Source organism: Typopeltis vanoorti, chromosome 14, assembly GCF_054136105.1.
Source record: "Typopeltis vanoorti isolate ZY-2024b chromosome 14, IOZ_Tvanoo_1.0, whole genome shotgun sequence".
Lineage (NCBI taxonomy): Eukaryota > Metazoa > Arthropoda > Arachnida > Uropygi > Thelyphonidae > Typopeltis > Typopeltis vanoorti.
Genome location: NC_143562.1, coordinates 53,881,377 through 53,903,457, shown reverse-complemented (window position 1 = coordinate 53,903,457; position 22,081 = coordinate 53,881,377). Strand labels below are relative to the sequence as shown.

The 22,081-nt window shown below is 35.5% G+C and overlaps 1 protein-coding gene across 1 annotated transcript in view; it reads left to right on the top strand.

The window, feature by feature from the left end:
* LOC150099482 (uncharacterized) overlaps nt 1-22,081 on the top strand; it is an 81,538-nt gene that overhangs the window by 47,866 nt on the left and 11,591 nt on the right. Inside the window, exons 9-12 of the mRNA XM_090403441.1 lie at nt 10,799-10,916; nt 11,115-11,191; nt 16,725-17,093; nt 21,737-21,861. Of these exons, the coding sequence (XP_090259567.1) occupies nt 10,799-10,916; nt 11,115-11,191; nt 16,725-17,093; nt 21,737-21,861 (689 nt within the window). The remainder of the gene's footprint in view (nt 1-10,798; nt 10,917-11,114; nt 11,192-16,724; nt 17,094-21,736; nt 21,862-22,081) is intronic.

Genomic DNA, 22,081 nt, shown 5'->3' with positions numbered 1-22,081 from the left:
TTAGTCATCAGATGACAGAAATGGTATCATTCTTCAGCATAGAACAATTACAGCAAAGAAATATGACTGATCAGTATGACACTCCAGACAAATTCTTCTGCAAGATGCATTCAGAAGAACCAGTAACGTAACCCACCATTTCTAACCGAGAAAGCAATTAGTGTTATCACAGTGGAAGGAATTAGCATTATTACCAATTTAAGTTTTATCTCTCACAAAGTGCACTGGCCTATGCACTCATAGCAATCCGTTAAAATAGCATTTACAGCTAAGAAACTGTATAGACAGAAATGAACATCTTTTAACTGTTCCATCTATTGCCACTACCAATACTGTTCAAATGTTCTGTGAAAGTCTGTAAAAGACCAGGAAACAAAGCACAGACAAGGAGAACAAACACTCAAATGTTTTACATTTTGATGATAAATTATCAGTCTAACACCTTATTTGTTTCAACATATGATGGCCAGTGAAACATTGAGTTCTGTGATAGCAATTTAGAAAATATTCCATAGAAATTTACTTCCCTGATAACTTTTACACAGAAGAGACATTTTGCACACTAGATACTTAATTCATTATAAGACCAGGTATATTTTTAATTTTTGACTAATTCTATCCTGTGCTTCTAGAGAACTCTCAGTTCCTGTAATCTATCCATTAAAAAAAAAACAAAAAAAACATTAATTGGCTAAAAATTCCTCACTTCTCATTCAAAAACAAACTAATGTGTTTCAGAGTGATTTCATATAGAGAGAAGCGAGTCAATTAGAATGCAAAAGCAGCGGGTGAAAGAATTGATAGTGGTAGCAGGTACAAATGATTTGAAAGGAAACAAAATGGCTATGAGTGAGGATGTGAAGGAATTGCTTGAGGTAGCAAAAGAGAAGAGTGAGAGAGTTAGGATGGTGAGTCTGTTGCCGCGGTGTGACAGTGAAGAGTATAGAAGGAGGGCCATAATTGCTAATGACTTTATGCGTGAATTATGCAGGATGAGTGGTGTGGAATTTGTGGAATGAGTTCGATGGGCGAAAGGATTTATATAAAATGGATGGTTTACATTTGAATGGATTTGGTGTACGGAGACTTGAAAAGGTGTTGTCAAATGTAGTGGAAGTGAATGTGCAGAATCAGGAAAACTAGAGTTATTAAGGGGGGGGGGGGAGTAGATATGCAGACTTTAGGGTGACAGTTGAGCGTGTGAATGTGTGTAATATGCCCAAGCAAGTAGGAAAGACCACGAATCAGAATGGGATAGTTAGTATAAGGCATCAAAATAGGGATGGGACAAATCGGCTTCTGTAATTCATGTATACTAATGCCAGAAGTATTAGGAACAAGAAGGAAGAATTTTTGGCCTTGGTTGGCACTTCCAGACCACAGGTTATTGGCATTAGTGAAACATGGCTGACAGAAGATGACACAGCTAGTGGGATTGAATGTGAGGGGTATGGTGTGTTCAAGGAGTGACAGGGAGAATAAAATGGGGGGAGGAGTGTTATTGATGATAGCTGATGAGCTACAGCCAAGGAGAATAGAAATGGAACTGCAGGATAGAGAAAAGAGCACATTTGAGACTATTTGGTGTGAGATTGAAACTAGCAGAACAAAATATACAGTTGGGTGCTGCTAAAGAACAGGTGATGGAATAGATGGTGGAGATGGTATGCATAAGCAAATACAAGAAATGAGTGGAAGGAGGGTAATTATTATGGGAGATTTCAACTATGGTAACATTGATTGGAAGAAGGAGAGGACACATGGGAGGAAGGAATTGGATTTTATGCGGTTATTAAGGGATAACTATCTGCGACAGCATGTAATGGAAAATACTAGAGAGTGCTTGACCTAGTAAATGCATCTGAGAATTTGGCTGTGACAAATATGACCATGTTGCCACCAATTGGTGAGTGATCATAGGGTCTTGACTTGGGAGGTGACTAAAGGTGTGGAATTTACAATTAAGACAGGGTACATGTGGAATTATCAGACCCGTAAGTATGACAAGCTTAAGAGTTTGATTGGTTCAGTGCCATGGCATGTACAACTGCAAGGGCTAGAAGTTGATAGTACATGGGAGGTGGTTAAGAAGTGTTTTCATGAAGCAATGGCTGACTGTATACCTAGAGTCCGAATAATAAATCAAGTAGGGGTTAAATGGATGAATAACGCCATTAAGCTTGAGCTGCAAAAAAAGAAACAACTATGGAGGGAATTTAAGGAGAAAGGTGACCGGCAGGCACATGAACGGTATAAAGCACAGGCCAGAAGGGTAACAAGTGTTCATTTGCCGGCAAAGGTTGGTCGATTGGTAGAGCCTCTGCTACTAATGGCTCAGTTAAGTAAGTTTGAGCGCGGTTAGTAGTTGGAAGGAGGCCAGTCGTTCGATGCTGTCGGCACACTCTCCCTCGATGAGTCTTTGGACTCCCTGGAGGTGTCAAAATAATAATAATAATAATAATAATAATAAGTGTGGTAAGAAAAGTAAAAAAAGGATTATGAAAGAACAATGGGCATGCAGGCTAAAGAGAATCCTAAACAGTTTTTTCGACATGTTGCAAGTAAAAGAAAAAATGTATATGGTAGAATGATTTTAAAGAATGCCGATGGTAGGGAGGTAATCGAATCAGTTGATATAGTTGAATTACTGAGCAAGCACTTTGCAAGATATATCATCCAGGTGGTGACATTGCAGAAATGAATGAACCAATAGATTATACGGGAATTGTGGTGAATGAAGTGGAGTTGAGTAGTCTATTGCAAAACCTCAATGTCAATACATCTGTGGGATTGGATGGTATACCAGCTCGTGTCGTACGTGAAGTGGCTAAAGAATTGTCAGTACCCTTGACCATTTTGTTTAATTTGAGTCTTGGGTCTGGCTTAGTCCCGAGGGGGTGGAAAGAGGGGAAAATAGTTCCACTGCATAAAGGAGGTTCCAAGACTGCTGTTGTAAATTACCGACTGATTAGCATATCAGGAATCGTTGTCAAAGTCTTGGAGAAATTAGTCAAGAGAAGAATACAGGATTGGATAGATGAAAATGGGATACTGTATGGGGGACAACATGGTTTTGTGAAGGGTAGATCATGCCTCAGTAACTTGCTCACGTTTTATTACACAGTGATGGCTGAACTGGATAAAAAATGGTTTACAGTGATTCTACTGGACCTTGCCAAGGCCTTTGACAGGATACCACATGGAACTCTAATCAGTAAACTGGAGCAGATGGGGATGGATATATAGGGTTGGTGAGATGGATAGGAGGGTAGTTGATGGAGAGATACCAGAAAGTGGTTTATTCAGGAATTGAGTCCAAAAGACGGCTTGTGACTAGTGGTGTGCCGCAGGGTTCTGTTCTTGGACCACTACTTTTCAATTTGTTCATTAACAGTATAGGAAAGGATCTGAGAGGAAGTGTTCACTTGTTTGCTGATGATGCAAAGTTGGGTAGAGCAATTGTGAGTGCACAGGATGTCAAAATTTTGCAAGATGATTTGGATAGTTTGGAGGACTGGGCTAAGGAAAATGGATGTGAATTTAATGTGGCAAAGTGTAAGGTTATGCATTTTGGGGTGAAAAGTTTAGCAGCAGTATATCACATTGGTGGAACCGTACTCCAGGAGATTGATGAGGCCAGGGATTTGGGAGTGTTGGTGGATAGGGAGTTGACGTTTAGGGGACACATCGCAAAAGTGACTAAATCAGCTCATCAAATCACTTGGCTTCTGAAAAATACTTTAACAAGTAGAGACAAACAAGTTATTGTTCCTCTGTATCGAGCCTTGATAAGACCCCATCGAGACTACTGTGCCCAGATATGGGCGCCAGGATTTCTTCTTGATGGGGAGAAGGTGGAGAGGATTCAGAGACGAGTGACCAAGATGATAGTAGGTCTGTGGAATGAACCTTATGAGAACAGGTTGAAGATTTGTGGGTTGCAAAAATTGGTTGATAGGAAAGGGGTGATATGATTGAGACATTTAAATTACTGAAGGGTTTCGATAAGATTAATATCCAGAAGATATTTTTGAGAATAGGACTGGTGGTGGGAGGACTAGGGGCCATACATGGAAGCTGGGCAAGAATGTGGTTAGCAGGGGTGTTAGAGCTAGGTTTTTTACTTGGAGAGTGGTGAATGAGTGGAATAAGCTGCCAGAGTCTGTTGTGGGTGCTATGACCGTGAATGAGTTCAAGGCGAGGTATGATAGATACTGTGTGAATGTCAAATAGTTGTTCTTCACATGATGTTAGGGCCTCCCTCAATGAGTCTGTCGACTCTTTGGAGTTGCCCGAAATAATAATAATAATGTCTGTGACCTCTAATCTTTGATCAAGTAATTTATTTCTAACCCAACTCTCAGATCATAACTTAAAATGCTTTGAACACCATCTTATACTGCTAGTTTAATGTTTTACTAATTTCTATCTTAGTCCATATAAATTTATTTAGCTGACACTCTCCACAACACCAGCTTTGATTATTCTGTTGTCTATTTTCAAATTTAATTTTCTATCTTCAATAAAAACTGTGTCTAAATAGCCAAAATATTTTATTTGTTCTATAGGTTCTTATTGAGAATGCAGCTTGAAGTTATCTGTATTCCTGCCTATATTCATAGTTTTGGTCTTTTTTGCCTGATTTTCATGCCAAATTTGTTACAGCTGTTATTCAGTTCAGTTAGAGAAACCTGGAAACTTGCATTGGATGTGTTTAGGAATACAACATCATCTGCATAAAGCAAAGAGTTAAATTTGATATCTCCAATTTTAATAATCCAGTTTAATACCACTTCCTTTCATAATGCGATCAATCCATATAGATAATAAATAAGACGGGGAGATAATGTGCATCCTTTCTTGCACTTGATTTTACATCAAACTATCTTCCTGTATTTCCTTTGATTCTGACTGCTGACTTACAACTTAGACTGTGTATTCTTTTGTATAATCTTCCACTTATTCCAAATAAATTATAATGTTTTGAAATGCTTTTTCAGATCTACAAAAAATTTTATTAACGTTTATATTCTAGTCTCCTTCAAAGTACTCTTCATGTGAGTCAATGCACTTGTCCTAACGTTTTTTCCATTGCTGGAAACAGTTCTGGAACTGTTCAACTGGAATACTGTTTATGGCTTCCAGTGACTTTTTTTTCACTTCTTCCACATTAACAAATCGCTGCCCTTTCATGGTTTTCTTTATCTGTGGAAATTAAAAAAAATCACATGGAGAGAGAGAGAGAGATCAGGCAGGTGAGTTAGGAGGGTGGAGAACAACCACCATGTTTTTTTTTTTTTTTTTTTTTTTTTTTTTTTGTCAAGAGCTGTTGGATAGACAAGGCCGTGTGGGCTAGGGCATCGTCTTGGTGCAGCAACCAATCTCTGCTACTACCCGTTTTTGGCTGTTTTCATCACACTATCATGCAATCTTCTCAAAACGTTGAGATAAAGATGTTGGTTCACTGTCTGTCCAAGAACTTTTTTTTTTTTTTTTTTTTTTGTGCAATTCCATTCACATAAAAAAAAAAATCAACATTGTCTTAACATTTGATTGAACTGAGCATTCTTTCTTAGGTCTCGGTGAGTTTGCATGTTTCCATTGGCTTGATGCTTGTTTTGTTTCTGGATCATAACCATAACACCATGACTCATCCCCGGTCACAACTTTTGAAAGAAAGTTCTGGTCATTAAGAACTTGCTCCCTCAAATCACGGCCAACATTCACATTTTTTTTTAATACTCTGTTAGCAAACAAGGCATAAATTTAGCGGATGCACATTTTATTTGCAAATCTTCTGTTAAATTCGCTGCCACGAACACCATGACAATTTCATCCCTTCAGAAACTTTCTCAATGGTCTTTTGAAGAGCTTCATTGATTGCCTGGCAAACCTTTTTGATGTTTTCAACATTTCTGCTTGTTAAAGGTTGTCCAGATCATGGTTGGTCTTCATCTGGCATGTCCCCATTTTTGAAACAGGAAAACTACTTGTAGACCTGCGTTTTACCTAAAACGTTTAAAGGCTTACTGAAGCATAAGAATAGTTTCATCTGCAGTTTTACCCAAAAACAAAACAAAATTTCATGCACACTCTCTGTTCCTTGTGGTTAGCCATCACAAAATGGCCAAACTTGCTTGTAAGCACTAACAAAAAGAAGCAGCTGGAACAGCAAAAGAGTTCACACAGCGTGATGCCACTTGCCAGAGTGGCACAGAAAACTGCACACTCACGATGCCTAGCAGCATCATCCATACCTAGAAAATGCGGTTCAGATTCTGTTTATTTTTGGGTACTCCACCCTTACGTACAGATCCTTGTCATATTCCCATGATTTCTAAACTATTTGTCAATTTACTGTAGAGTGAACATCTGATTTTGACAATCTCTGTTTGGCCTGAAGGCAGCTTGCTCTTTTCCCCACAATTTTTCTCAACCTCTTTTCAAGTATGATTGCATAAATCTTACCTGGAATGATTAATAGAGAAATCCTCTGTAATTCTTACAGTCAGCTTTATTCCCTTTTTTGTATGTAGGAACTATACAAGTGCTACTCCAATCATCTGCAATTCAACCTTCTGACCAGGTCCTCTGAATTATGCAGTGTAGTCACTGCAAAACTTTTATACCTGCATTTCTGTTTGAATATCACTACTCCAGCTTCCCCCTCTACATTTCAAGTTTTTGATGGCTTTTCCAATCTAAGTTTCGATTTATCTTTTTCAGTTTATCTCAAATATTGATATGTACTCCTGTTTGCATTCCTCTTGAAAATTTTCTACTACTATTCTGTCATTGCTTGTTTCATCTAACAGTCTTCCAAAGTAATTAATTACTCTGGACATCTGGGATATCCTTACCTTCAGTTTTTTCATGTCACCTTTATCATCTTTGATTCCTTTTACTGTAACTTTTTCTTTCATTTCTAACATTTTTCATTTTGCAACCTTCCTGATATTTATTTTCTATATTCTTACCTAAGTCATCCCATGATTTTTAGCTACTTTTACACATAGCTTAGCTCTCTTACATTTTTTCTCTATTCTTTTAGGATACCTGCTGACTTATTTGCTAGGAACTTTTGGTATGCTTTCTTTTTGTTAAGGACTTTTTTTAATATCTTGTGCCCACCATGATGTTCTTATTTTTCTATCCTTGCAAACAACTTCACCACATACCTCCTTAGCTGAATCAATCAATGTTTTCTTCAGAGTCTGCTACTGAGACTCTAAGATTTAGTTCTTGTTTTCCAACTGTTTTATTTTTTTTTCTCCAATAATATTTGTATAGTTCATCTTCAGTTTACCTATAAAAGCTACTCAACTTTAATTCTTTTTAAAACTTTCTTACGTACTATTCTTTTCAATGTGGTATCCATTTTTATCCTACTTAGCCCTATGCAATAGTCAGATTTATATCCTGAACCAGTATGAAGATATCACTATCAACAATGACATAGCTAGTGAAACTTTTCTTTTTTCTTGTGAACTTATGCGTATCTTTATGTTCAAACACGGTGTTAATAATGACTAGTCTGTATCCTGAGCAGAAATTCAGCAGATACTTGCTGATATTATTAGCTTTACTTTTTTTTCTGAATTTTCCCAAAACATTTCTATATGTCTGGTGGGATTCATTTCTTACTCTGCTGTTTAGATCAACAAGGATGACCACTTTTTCCATTTTCTTTATTTTAGCTGCTTCTCTAATGACTTGGAAAATTCCTCTACCTCTTCCTCAGAAGAACCTTTCATAAGTTTCTTTGTTTCATTTCCCCATTTGGAAGTTTGTCTACGTAACTCTACTTGAAGGTCCCCTCCAATCAAGAAGTTTATCTTCATTTTGTGTTGAATGCTATCGCTACTCCTTCCTTTCCTTAATTGTTATTTCCTCATTATAACATCCTGCACTTATTATTTAGTAAGATCTCACCTGTTATTATCTTATTTGACTCAGCAAAGCCAGTTATATCCATGTGGTACTTTTCTAGTTCTTCTGTAAGGTTGATTTCCTTTCCATTAATACTCCTTATATTGATGGTTCCTATTTTCAACTCTTCTGACATTGGGTTTATTCTTCTTCTTCTAACTGTTGAGTTATAGTTTGTTCCAGTAGCTGACATTTCACTGTTCACCCTGGTTCCCTAACGAAAACAGCAGGGGCCTTATTTTACCGGGTGACACCCCAGCTGCCATGAAATCTCACCATGTTGTACTATGATATGCATTTGTGGCTTAAGCCAATAGAGAGTACAATTTGTTTGGCCAAGTTCCAAACTGCCAGCCTATCCTCATTCATTCAGTACCCAGTAAATACTTACCAATGGAGTGCCTGCATAAAGGTGAGGATTGAACATTAGGTCAGAAGCCCTAGTTGGTTCTATGCATTCCTTAAAGGTGATGTGGAGGTCTCCTCCCAGATATTTGACTTTGACTTTTAAGTGACCCCTTATATATGGAGTCCCTACTTATAAACAAGTAATTATTATTGATGACTTAAATTATCTGAATATTGATTGGGTAGCAGAGAAAACTCAATAAGAATGAAGGAGAATTGACTGATCTGTTTTAAGACATAACTTTCTCAAGCAGCATGGGAAAGAAGTAGCTCAAGGACAAAGAGTATTTGATTTGATTATAGCATCAGGCATCTCAGTTAAGGATGTGACTGTTTTGCCACCAGTTGGTGACAGTAATAATGCTGTATTGATCTGAGAAGCAGCCAACCATATGGATGCCCCAATTAGTACATCTGAACTACCAATCTGAAAATTATGATGACCTCAGAAGAATACTATCTTTGGTTCCATGGTACTGGAAAGGGTATCAGCAATGTACAGGAAGTTTTGAAAAGATGCTTAAATAAGGTGGTATCTGAATGCATCCCTAGAATTCAAAGAACAAATTGGATGGGAGTGAAATGGATGTGGATTCTTATTAGGAAAAGATCCATAACAAGAAGATGATGTGGAAGGAATATGCGAGAATAAGAATGAGAGGAGTTATGGAATATATAAAGAGTGCAAGCCAAAAAAAGTTAAGAGTATTTCATGTAAAACTAAGATGGAGTATGAAACAAAATTGGTTGCACAGGAACAAAAAAAAAAAAAAAATTCTTTTGGCTACCCAAAAGAATTTTATCATTAATTAAAGAAAATTAATAGTTATTAATTTTCTTTAATTTTTTTAATGATTTTTTTAGTCGAATGTCCTGGGCATGAAATTTTTTTAAATTGTTTATTGTGAATGTGTTAAAATATAAAAGGCATTAAATAAGTTGGATAATTTCTAAATCAAATTCATTAAGTGTAGTTAGAATTGTAGATATAACAATAAACAGAACTATTATAATTACGGCTATTTTGCCTGCTTCAGTTTAGGAGTGCCCCTGTTTAAATGTCATTGGCTATTTACTCATGGATTCTTAGGGCATTGTAGATGTAAGTTTACCAAAAAGTATATGTAGCATAAGGAACAGAAATTTACACATACCTTTTTCTGGGTGTTGCGGCTTTTCTTCTTTATGCGATGTCCGAAAACTATTGAGTGTGTGGAGGGGGGGGGGATAGGCAATTTGGGAGAATTAAATGAGAAAAACCCGGGTTTTTTTCCCGTAATATATATATAAACATATATATTATATTACTATATTATATAGGGTGGGGGAAAGGTGAAAGGGTTGATTATTTATATTGCGGTCTGTTTCAACTATTCTCGGTCGTCATCTGAACACATTGGGAAAGTGGATGCTATGTCAGGTCGGGTAGGTGCTTCTGTTTTTGAAGTGTTTGTGTTATTGCCTATTGGTCGGGGTTGTGATCTCAATTTTATGTTGTGAAGCTTCCAAACCTCAGAGATTATGTAGGGCCTGTGTACGTTGATAGAGTTCGCGTCACATTTTATGGCTATTGTTTCCGATATTCTTAGCATTGTTTCATTGTCTTGTCTGTCTACTATGATGGCCTTGTCGATCTGCGGGGTATGTTTTTGTTCAAGGGCGTGAACAGCTATTTCCGTTTTTCCTGTGCTTTGTATTCGATTTTTCTTTTTGATGTTATGTTTTTTAGTGTTTAGATGTTCTTGAATAGGGATGTTACAATCACGGTAGTATTCTTGTAGTCTTGCCCAGAAAGACCTGATGGTGGAACCTGTGTAGGTAATATCACAGTCTTTTTGGTAGGGAAATTTATAGACTACATTGTGATGTTCAAATATTTCTTTCTGTGTGTGAGGTTTGGTGGATTTTAGGAGATTTGCCAGTTTTTGGTTTGTGGTAAATACCAATTTGTAGTCAGTATGTTTGAAGATGTATTTATAAGCTTTCCCAGAAATAATATACATAATAAACAGAACATTGTTATTAAAGGTAAACAAGAAGTACAAGTGATAAAAATCAATGAAATTTATACCGTCTGGTTGAGAGAGGTAGATTGGAGTTGTATGCTTTAATGTAGGCTGGGTGTGAAGATAGTAGAGTTCTTGTCATAAGCCACCAGTATGCTGAATTCTTTTTTAAATGATATTAAAGCATTTTGTAATTTCTATTTCTAAAATAAATATATAACAAGGCATTCTAGTTTATTCTCATATGTCCATACTGAGTAAGAATTGGACCTGCCTCAATATAAGCTTTTTTTTTTTTGCTTAAAATCGCTTAATAATTGACTCCTGAGGCATCCTGTGTGTGTGTGTGTGTGTGTGTGTGTGTTACTTGTTAAACTGTCCCAAACTGTTTGCTTAACTGATTGTAGTGCAATTTTCAAAGCATTTTTCAACCAGCAAGCATTTATATTCTTTAGGTGTACTCCTCTCGATTGTGCATTGAAAGGAGACCACCATGATGTTGCAAATTTTCTTCGATTGCAAGGTGGATTCACAGCCAGTGAAATCAAGAACATTGCAGCTATAAAAATCCAGGTACTTTTTTGTTCAGATTTAAATTCATTTTAAGTCTGCATTTAAATTCAATTTAAAATATTACTACCATCCATCTCCTTTCTGCTTTGTGTTTCTTTTGTTAGAAAAAATTAAGATAAATTAGTTGAAAATACATATACTTCATCTTTAAATATATATTATATATCTCATATATGCAAAGATATATTTGATTTACAGGCTTGGTTTAGAGGTTACAAGGTCAGAAAAAAACTTAACCTTGACATTATCCAGAACCAGATGCAATATACCATAAGGTAAGCACTGAAATTAATCTATAATTCTAATTACAAATATATCATTTACTTTTTGAGTACTTAAATTTAGATTATCTGACAGATAAGTTGGTGAAAACTTTTTCCTATAATATGGGCTGATTTTCAGTATTAACGCAGTTCATGGTAGAGTTTAAGCTCAAATATTGAAACTTTTGTTTCATTCATTAAAAAATAGCAAAGAATTTTTATCATTCCAGACAGCATTTAAATTTAAGAAATGTGCTGTTTGTGTAATAGATTTTCTTCTGTTTTTTTTTTATAACACTTGGGATTTCTTAATTGAATTTTTCCTGATTCTTAGCTACAAAGAAATAATGCTTTGATCAGTCTTACTGTGAGATAAATCATCTTGAAAGACAATATATTTAGAAGTGTTATCCAGATTATTGTCAGTGTAATGTAAGTGGAAATATAATTGCCTTTATATGCTTTACTACACTTTTTTTTATAGTTTTTAAAACTTTAACTGGGGGGGGGGGGGAAACAGATTTGGATTCACTTGCTTGATTTTGATTTGTTAGAGCTGTAAAAGTATTTTATAGAAAAGAAGGAAAATCTTTGCAGTTGGAATAATGTAAAATAGCATTTCAGCAAGAATGAAAATGAAACATACATACATACATCTTCAAGGCCCACTCTTCCTAATTGGGTTGTGGGGGAAAAAGCTGCAAGAGGAACTTCCAATGGTCACGATCCTCTGCCACCAAGTTCAGGTGTTCTGGTGGGACTCCTAAACGTGTCCACCCAAGGTTTTGGATATAATCTATCCAGCGAGTCCTTGGCCTTCCACGTAGCCTCCCACCCTCTGGCTTGGCAAAGAGGGCCTGCTGAGGGAGCCTCTCTTGTGGCATTCTGACCAGGTGCCCGTACCAGCGTAACTGTGATCTCCCAACACGGAGAAGCAGCGGTTGTGTATTGAGGGTTTCCCGAATTGCAGAGCTTCTGACTCTGTCGAGTTTTGTCAGCCCCGCAACCCCTCGAAGTTTGAAACATTTATTAAGAAAAAGTTAGTCATTTAATTATTCAGAGTTGAAAACATTAAAATTTTTTTTGGATATTTATTCTTAAAATTCAGACAATTATGATAAGAGAAAAGAAGTTGTAGCTACAGTATTCAACACTAAATAAGAGGATAATCTTCTCGAATGGCAGGCAGTTTCAAGTAGAGTGATGTGGAAAAATATCAGAATGAGAAACAAGATCCTGAGACTTATTTGTTCCTGGTCCATTAGAAAGCTCTACTGATGAAGAAGTTAAGGAATTTTTTGAGGCGTAGAGAAGACAGCTGACACAACGAAAAAGGAAAAGTTTGTACTTGTTGGTAATCTAAACAGTACAATAGGAAATGATAGACAGACATACAGAAATATTTTGGAAAAATTGGGAAAAAAGAGCAAAGCTAATAACAATGGTAAGAGCTTGCTAGATTTCTGTTTAGTGCATGGACTAGTTATTATTAACACCATGTTCCAACATAAAGATGCGCACAAATTCACATGGAGAGAAGATGCAAGAAATAAGAAAAGTCTCATTGACTATGTTATTGTTAATAGAGCTTTACACTGGTTCAGGAATTCAGGACACAAGTGTATACAGAGGATTTGAAATTGGAAGTGATGACCATTAGTTTTGTGCAAGATAAAATTGAATATCATATTGAAAAGAAGAGTGCATAAGAAAGTTTTAAAAATAACCAAAGTTAAGCAGTTTTCAGAGGTGAACTGTATACTCAAGTACACAAAAAATTATTCAGGACAAAATGAAGAATTTTAAAATAACTAAACCTTGGAGATTCATTAATTGATTTAAGAGCAGAATGTAGTGAGGCTGGCTGCAAGGATTGAAAAATCAGAACTCTGTGGTGGATTCGGGGAAGTTAAAGAAGCAGCAAATATTCTGACAAATAAATCAGCTTGTGCTCTGAGAGAACACATCGAAAAATGTATGTAAGTCACTGGAAGACTTGGGAAGAACATAAAAAATAAATACTTGGTTATGATTGGGTTTAAGAACATGAAGTTGAAGTTTAGAGGGGATTTACGAAAGTGGGAAAACAGCACATCAGATTATGAGGTTGTTGAAGAAAACACAAACAAGGAGGGATAGAAAAGTTATTGTTCCCCTATATAAGTTTCTAATATGGACGCATCTGGGCTACTGTATGTGTATCTGGACACTCAGATTACATGAGGATGAAGAAGTGGTGGAGAAGATCCAGAGGTGAGTGACAAAGAATATTGCTAATCTATGGAATGCTCCCTATGAGAATAGAATTGCCAGCCTGTGGGCTTCAAAAACTAGCTGATAGGTGAAAAGGAGGAGACATGATAGAAGCATATTAATTATTAATGGAGTTTTATAGGATTGACACTAAAGACTTTTTCAGTACATGGTAGGATGGAAGAGAATGAGGGATCACCCATAGAAATTGTGTAAGAATGTGGTTAGCAAGATTGGAGATACTTGTATAATAATAATAATAATAATAAATTTATATGGAATAAGATTTTTTGCTTAGAGGGTGGTGAGTGGGTGAAATTGGTTGCCAAAGGTGGGTGTGAATGCTTCATCAGTGAATGAGTTTAAGGAGAATTATTATAGGTATTGTGAGAATAATGGACCAGTGTGTAAATAATGAATGTCTCATTCTGACTGACTTCATGGAGGTACCTGTATAATCATAGTAAATGTATATTGAATAAGAGAGAATTTGGTCAAAACACTCAACTAGCTGCATACAACACAGTGTTTCAACAAATTTTAATTTATGGATCTTAGAGCTGGATTAGAAATAAAACATTTGATCAAAGACTGTGAGAGTTCTGAAAAAGATTAGGGGAGTGTACAAATGGCATCATATTAAAAATGAGGATATTATGAAAGAGATTAATGTTATTGCCATTTAGGAATGTGTTATTTAAGTGACCATAGTACCAAGATCTCAGGTACTATGGTCACTTAAATAGAATGGGAGAGGAACCATTAGCAACACAAGTGTTTTTTGCCAGGATGACTTGAAAATGACCTAGAGGAAGACCAATGCTTTGATGGATTGATATACCTTACTGTATCATAATATTTGGAGTCTTTGGCAGGTAACAGATTAATTTGAAGGAAAATTGTTGATAGGAGGTTAGTAATGAACTAATTTTTTCATATAGTACTATCGTAATCTGCAGCTCCCCCCCCCCCCCCCCAAAAGTACACATCAGGAATTTGATGATGACTTATTAGCACAATTGTGGCATCTTATATTTCTGTCTTTGAGAGCACTTCCCACTGCATCGGTCCACCTTGATCTTGGTTTTCCTTTTGGTCTTTTCCTGCCATTAAACACCTGTGTTTCTAACTTTTCCTCTCCTGTTCTGTTTAAATCAACATACCACCTTAAATTAGCTCTGCTCACATATTCCTGAACACTAATAATGTGAAGTTCCTTCTTAATATCGTCAGTTTTAATGATTCTGCCATTGGCACCATCTCATCATTTCTCTTATTTTGCTTAGAACTCTATCTGATCTCCACTCTTTGATCAACTGCCTTATTTCTAACTCAGTCTCAGATCCATGAGATAAAATTGGTTTGAACTCCATCTTTTTTTTTTCTTTTCTTTTTTTTTTTTTTATATAAATTTATTTATCTGGCTCTGTACCAGATGGATAATACCATATTGGCTTTGCTTATTCTGTTGTTTATTTGCATATTATTTTTACCATCTTCACTAAAAATTATGCTTAAAGAGATGAAATATTTTACTTGTTCTATAAGTTTTTTTCTCCATTTAGAATGCAGTTGAAGCTTTCTGTTTCTGTCTGTTTTCATAGTTTTGGTCTTGTTATTGCTGGTTTGCATACCAGATTTCTTACAGCTGTTATTCAGTTGAAGAATCCTATATAGATTCCATTAATGAAGAAAGTGCCATTAAACCTAATATCAGAATTGGAGATATCAAACATAGCTCTCTTTTGCTTTATGGAGATAATGTATTCCTAACCAAATCCAGTGCAAGAAAGCTATGTTATTTTTTGCATTGGATATCTCCAATTCTAATGTCAGGTTTAATGCCACTTTCTTCCATAATGAGATCCATATAGATAATGAACAGCAGAGGAGATAGTGTTCATGCACCCTTTTCTTACACCTGAATTTACATTAGACCATCTTTCCATGTTTTCTTCAATTCTAAATGCTGACTTACAACTTAAATGTACACTATGTATTGTTCTGTATAATGTTCCATGTATCCCATAAATAAATAGTGTTTTGAAAAGCTTTTCTCTGGGCATCTTGTTGCCTTGTATAGATCCTTGTCATATTCCCAAGATTTCACTACTATTTGTTTTAAAGTGAAAATCTGATCTTTATAATCTATATTTGGTAGTTGAATATCATCTACTTCAGCTCCTTTCCACATTTCATGTTTTTGACAACTTTTTTTTTTCCTACCTCAGGTACTCCTGTTTGGTAGAAAAACATTCAAGGAGAATATGATGTGTTGCCACTGCTTGTTTCATTTAGCAATCTTTCAAAGTAATTAAACATTTAGATTATCTTTATCTTAATTTTTCATGCCACTATTATCATCTCTTATTCCTTTTATTCCCTATCCCTTTCCTCCTTTTCTAAACTGTATGAATAGTTTTCAGAACATTTTGCCACCTTCTTGATATTTATCTTTGATATTCTTACCAGTTTTCCCATGTCTGTTGTTTAGCTACTTCATGCAACTTAGTGAAGTAGCTAAACTTTCCCCTTTCACAGATCTGCCTCTTTAATGTCTTAGGTCCACCATGAGTTCTAATTTTTGTACCCTTGTGGACAACTTCAGCACATTCTCTCCCTTGTGAGTAATATGCTTAAACATTCTACTGTTTAAACTGTCAAATGAAGACTGAAAGAAATATTTAAAAAATTATTTGTGAAACATATTCTCTAATTAAGTTTCATGAGTATTTATGGTGATTTAATTTTTTTTTTTTTTAATGGAAAACAAAAATATTTTGAGTAAAATAATTTAAAAGTTCTCACTCATAGTGATAGAACAGGACAGATTGAAAACCTATTTCCTGATGTTGATTATCACCTTTGATAATCAACATTGACACCATATATTTTTATAATAATAAAAGATGCAAACTATTTTTAATCCTGATTACTACTCATTAGAGTAGATATTATTACAGATTCTTTAATATTTGTAAATGTTTTTTTAATATTAAAATATTCACATAATATATTTAGAAATTTACTTTCTCATTATTGCATTATACTTTGATACTCCAGTTCTGTTTCCAGTCCCTCTGTAAGTTTGATACTCATAACTCAGAGAACTTTGAACACTGCACTCCTTGTGCCTCACCTTCTTAGCTGATATGGTTGAGATGAGAAGGTGTAGCAAGATGAGATGTAGAAATTTTTAAAAGTTTTACAAATGTTTTAAAGTTGCTTAGTAATTTTTAAAATTTTAAGAGTTAAGTTTTTTATTTGATTTTCTGATATTTATGATTTATAGTCCAGAAAACGCTCATTTAAAAGGTGATATGACAACCAAGCAACTGATTTCAAGAAAGAATGATAATGATCCTTGTCATCAAAAGGAGCATCTTTCTGCATTATTCAGTGATAGCTCTCTCTTAATGAGTAATCTGCTGAAAACTAATTCATTACCAAAAAACTGCACTCAAATGAAAAATCAAATTAGTAAGATTCCTGTTGCTGTGTGGAGATTGAATTCAAAATTAAAAATAATAGATGGTACCCAACCTTATGATCTGAAATACTGTTTCTTGTGCAATAACACCATGGAAAATAAAACTGTGTCTAGATGTTCACCATTAGTAAAAGAGAAGGCAGCACTTATCATACAAAGATCCTGGAGAAGGTAAGTGATACTAGTGATTTTGGTAGTAAGTCTTTCTTTATAATGTAAACAATTGTTACTCTACTGGTGGCCAAATATAAGCATAACTTTAGTTCTCTCACTAGGTTAACTTGTGTGTATTGATTTTCTGATTTACACTCATAGCTTAACTTTTTTTCTTATCCATCCATCCTCATATCCTTTTCATTTTTTATTTTAAATAATATTGTGTTGACTTGATTGGTTGAGTGTGACAGATGGGCATGGATATTTATGAATGTTTTTAGGTAGAGGATGAATTTCATCACTTAGTTTGGGACCACAAGTGTGTTACTGGAGGCCTGAAGTAGCATGAAAAAAATTTCATGTGTGGTCTCTAGAAGAAGGAAATTGGGTTACTTAAACCTTAACCCATCCACAGTACTAATATACGGTGTTTATCTTTTGTGCCAGGAATTGCATAAAAAAAAATAAACATGCCTAACAGCAGCTAATGAGTTATTTTCGAATCTGATATCAGGGATGCTGACATTGGAAATTTGAGGTATATAGTATGAAACTTACCTGCTAACAACTGTAGTAAAGAGCTTTGAATTGGCAAGGAGAAGCATTCATAAACAGAGTTGAATGCAGTATATATATACACAGTGGAACCTCGGTTGTTGAACACTTCTGTTCTCGAACAATTTGATTCCCAAATATATTTTCCGAACAAAAAACGCCCTGGTTTCCGAACAGGCAAACAGCAACCACTGCTCCGCTTGCTGAGCTGTAAGGCGGGAAAGCATCAGTTGCATGGCAGCCTTCATTCAGTGCAGACACCTGCTCGAATTTGCAGTGCGGTTTCTTGATTTTCTTTGTGTTTTGTTGTTGTTTTTTTTTTTTTTCATAAATTATTATTAATTAAGCCACCATGGGGGCCGCAGAAGAATAGTGATAGCAGCAAAGCGAAAAGAAAAGTTATTAGAATCACGATAGAGATGAAAAAAGAAATCATATCCAAACATGAAAATGGCATTCGTGTCTCGAATCTTGCTATGCAGTTCGGTATGGCAAAATCGACGATATGTACAATACTCAAAAATAAAGAGGCAATCAAGAGAGCTGATGTTGCAAGAGGAGTGAAAGTTCTTAGTAAACAAAGATCGCAGATGATTGAAGAAGTGGAAAAATTGGACAAACGAGAAACAGTTAACTGGTGATAGTGTTTCTGAGGCTATAATTTGTGAAAAAGTGAGGCGATTACATGATGACCTGTTAAAGAAAAACCTTGGTATGAGTGCTGATAGGGTGGTTTGAGAAATTTAAGAGGAGAAGTGGCATATATAGTGTGGTTAGCATGGGGAGGCTGCGAGTTCGAACTGAGAAGCTGCTGAGAAATATGTGCAAGAATTTAGTGACTATGTAAAGGCTGAGGGTTTTCTTACCCAGCAAGTGTTCAACTGTGATGAAACCGGCCTATTTTGGAAAAAATTGCCAAAGAGGACCTACATCACTCAGGAGGAAAAAGCATTGCCAGGATACAACCAATGAAGGACAGGCTGACTCTTTTGCTATGTGGAAATGCAAGTGGGGACTTCAAGGTCAAGCCATTGCTTGTGTACCACTCTGAGAATCCGATGGTGTTTAAGAAAAATAACGTGATGAAAAGTAAACTGCCTGTTATGTGGAGGGCTAATAGTAGGGCTTGGGTAACCAGGCAGTTGTTTATTGAGTGGATCCATGAAGTCTTTGTCCCAAGTGTGAGAAAATACCTTCAAGAAAAACATTTGCCAATTAGATGCCTTCTTGTGATGGACAATGCTCCTGCTCACCCTCCAGGCTTGGAGGATGAGTTAGTGGAGGAGTCGGATTTTATCACAGTGAAGTTCCTGCTCCCTAACACAACTTCTCTAATTCAGCCCATGGACCAGCAAGTCATTTTGAACTTTAAGCACTGTTTCAAAGGTGTTTTGAAGTGATCTCTGACACAGAATTAACACTCAGAGAATTCTGGAAAAATCACTTCAACATCCTCCATTGCTTAAGTATCCTTGACAAAGCCTGGGCACAAGTGACTTACAGAACGATGACCTCGGCCTGGAGGAAATTGTGGCCAGACCGTGTAGCAGACAGAGACATTGAGGCTGAACATGTTGCTCTTGTCAATGATATTGTGTCTTTGGGCAAAAGCATGGGCCTGGAAGTTGACAATGTTGATGTGGAGGATTACAGGAATGAGCTCACCACGGAAGAACTGGAACACCTTCAGTAGGAGCAGCAAAAGATGGAGATGGAGGAAATTCAGACACAGAGGAAGGGATTGAGGATGTTCCTAGTTCTTTGATCAAAGAAATGTGTGCGAAATGGGGTGAGGTGCAAAGTTTTGTGGCAAGATATCACCCTCACAAAACTGTAACAAATCACATCATAAACCATTTCAATGACAGTGCCATGTCTCACTTCAGAAACATTTTAAAATGCAGGCAAAAACAAATGTCATTGGACAGGTTTTTAGTGAGACCGAGGCCCAGTGTGTCTCAAGCAGAGTCGAGTGGTGCCAAGAGACAGAAAAGAGAAAGAGGAAAAAAAAAAAACCAGAAGGACAGTAACCTGATGTTTTTATGGAAGGGGACTCCCCTTACTCACCTCCTTCCACTTTCGCCATCAACTCTCCTCCGTATGTATAGTTAACGTGAAGTTAAATTTTCATTCTTATTTTATCTATTTATTGTGTTTATTCTTTTTATGTAAGATTTTATGCATTTTCATTATGTTTGTATATGATCTTATGCATGAAGTACTGTTGTAAAGGTTTAAATAAACAATCATCTGGGGTTCGGGAACGGATTAATCCATTTTACATTAATTCTTATGGGAAAATCGTTTCAGTCTTCGAACAGTTCGGTTTCCAAACAGCCTTCAGGAATGAATTAAGTTCAACAACCGAGGTTCCACTGTATATATATGTATATTTTTTTTTTCATATGGGATTAAGTATGTATTTTATGATTGTAGATCCATGTGTGTTCAAAGGGCCAGCTTGCCTGTTCCGAGGAATGAAAAAAACCCTCTACCTCCATATGAGACCAGTTAACTCACCTTTAGTTGAAAGAGACCACATAAAGGTTCCTCATGTCATGGACAGGAATTGAACCCAGGTCTTTCCTACCAGAGGGCTTTGTCTATACCAACTGAGCTATGGAGGTTAATATATATATGAAAGAATGATCATTAACTCGGTTAACATACATATTTTTATAAAGAATTGAATGACTAGAACCAAGATTTAAGTAAAAAGGTTTTAATATAAAAACACAACTAGTTTCGGCTTGTAACAGCCTTCATCAGGTGACATTATAAAAGAAAGAAAAAAGAAAAAACACTAAAACACTGAAGCTTAAATAAACTATGAACATCATAGAGAGTCTCTATACATAATTGATACTAAATCATTGTGGTTGTATTTAAAGCTGTTCTTTCATTAGTTGTATTGTTGGGAAAGTGCGTGCTAGTAGCATCTCGTGAACGGCAGTACATGATTACAGCTGAATGACAATCTGGGAGGTTGTAGCTCAAGTTATTATTTAGATGAACAGGATTGAAGATGATTTCTCTAGATTCCACGATTTTTCTCTCTAGTTCATCATTGCAACGGAAGATGTTAGTAGATTTTTCGGAGCAGACTTTGTGACTTTGGTTTTCATCATTAGGATTAGCCGAGAAAAGGATATGACTTGATAATGCACTGGCTCGCTGTCTCTTGTAAGTAATGTCCCTCATGTGTTCTTCCATACACAATTCGACAGATTTGTCTGTCTGCCCAAAATAAGGAATATCACAATCACACAATATTTTATATACACCAGGGTATTTGAGTTGATGATGACAAGGTTTGGGGTGGCTTATTAAGAAATGGATCTTTGGAAGTGGAGTGAACAAGGTTCTGATATTGTATTTTCTTAGAACTTTTGCTAATTTATGTGAAACTGTACCTATGTAAGGAATAGATATATTACCTTTGAATCTATTTGTTTCTTTATATATATATATATAAAGAAAAAAATTCTCTCAATTTATTATTATTATTGCATCCACACTCTAACCAGCATGCTAGTGGTTTAAATCCCACTGTGAACATAGATGTTTGTGCCTTTAGTTGGGAGGTGAATTTTGTCACGGAGTGTGAGACCAATACATTATTGGAGACCTGAAGTGGCATGAAAAAGTTCCATGTTTGGTCTTTAGAACAGTATTTCTGGTTTATGTAAAATAAAAAATACATAATTTTTTAAAAAAATAATGGCTTTACCACACACAGTATTAATGATGTAGTTTTACAACCATTTGTGGGTGGGAGTCAAATAAAAGAGATAAAAACCTGAAAACTAAATGGGAATTTACTTTTCAGGTTTGTATTTCTTCTCTCAATTAGCACAAAATGTACCTGATTTTGTGCTGATTGATGTATTTACATCTTAAGTCATAATTTTTTAGACATTCTACAGGAGAATGATATCAGCAAGTAACTTTGAGTATCTTATAGAGCACTTTTACTTTGCGTGTGAGGATTACATTGTGTTTCAGTATTTTAAAAAAACTTGCTTAATGCAATGAATTTTGAAAATTAATGAAGAATTTGAACATAAAGTAATGATAATAGCTTTCTTTTTTTTAATTATTAGATATATATCAGATAAGAGGTTTCAAAAGATGAGATGTAATATACAGAATTTCTTTGGAGATGAAGCTACAAGAATAGCAGCAGAGAAAGAGTGGAATGCATATTTAGAAGATTTTTATATTGAAGGTAAAACATACAAGTTGCTGATATATATATATATATATATATATTTTTTTTTTAAAAGAAAATTAATATTATGAATATTATGATTCAATGAATATTATCTTGATTCAGTTTTAAACATAGTGTAATACCAATGTTGTATAAATGTGGAAATACAGAAAATCATTTCTATGAAAACAAGAAAACAGAATTCGAGGAATTTAAAGAGGATTGCTAATGGATT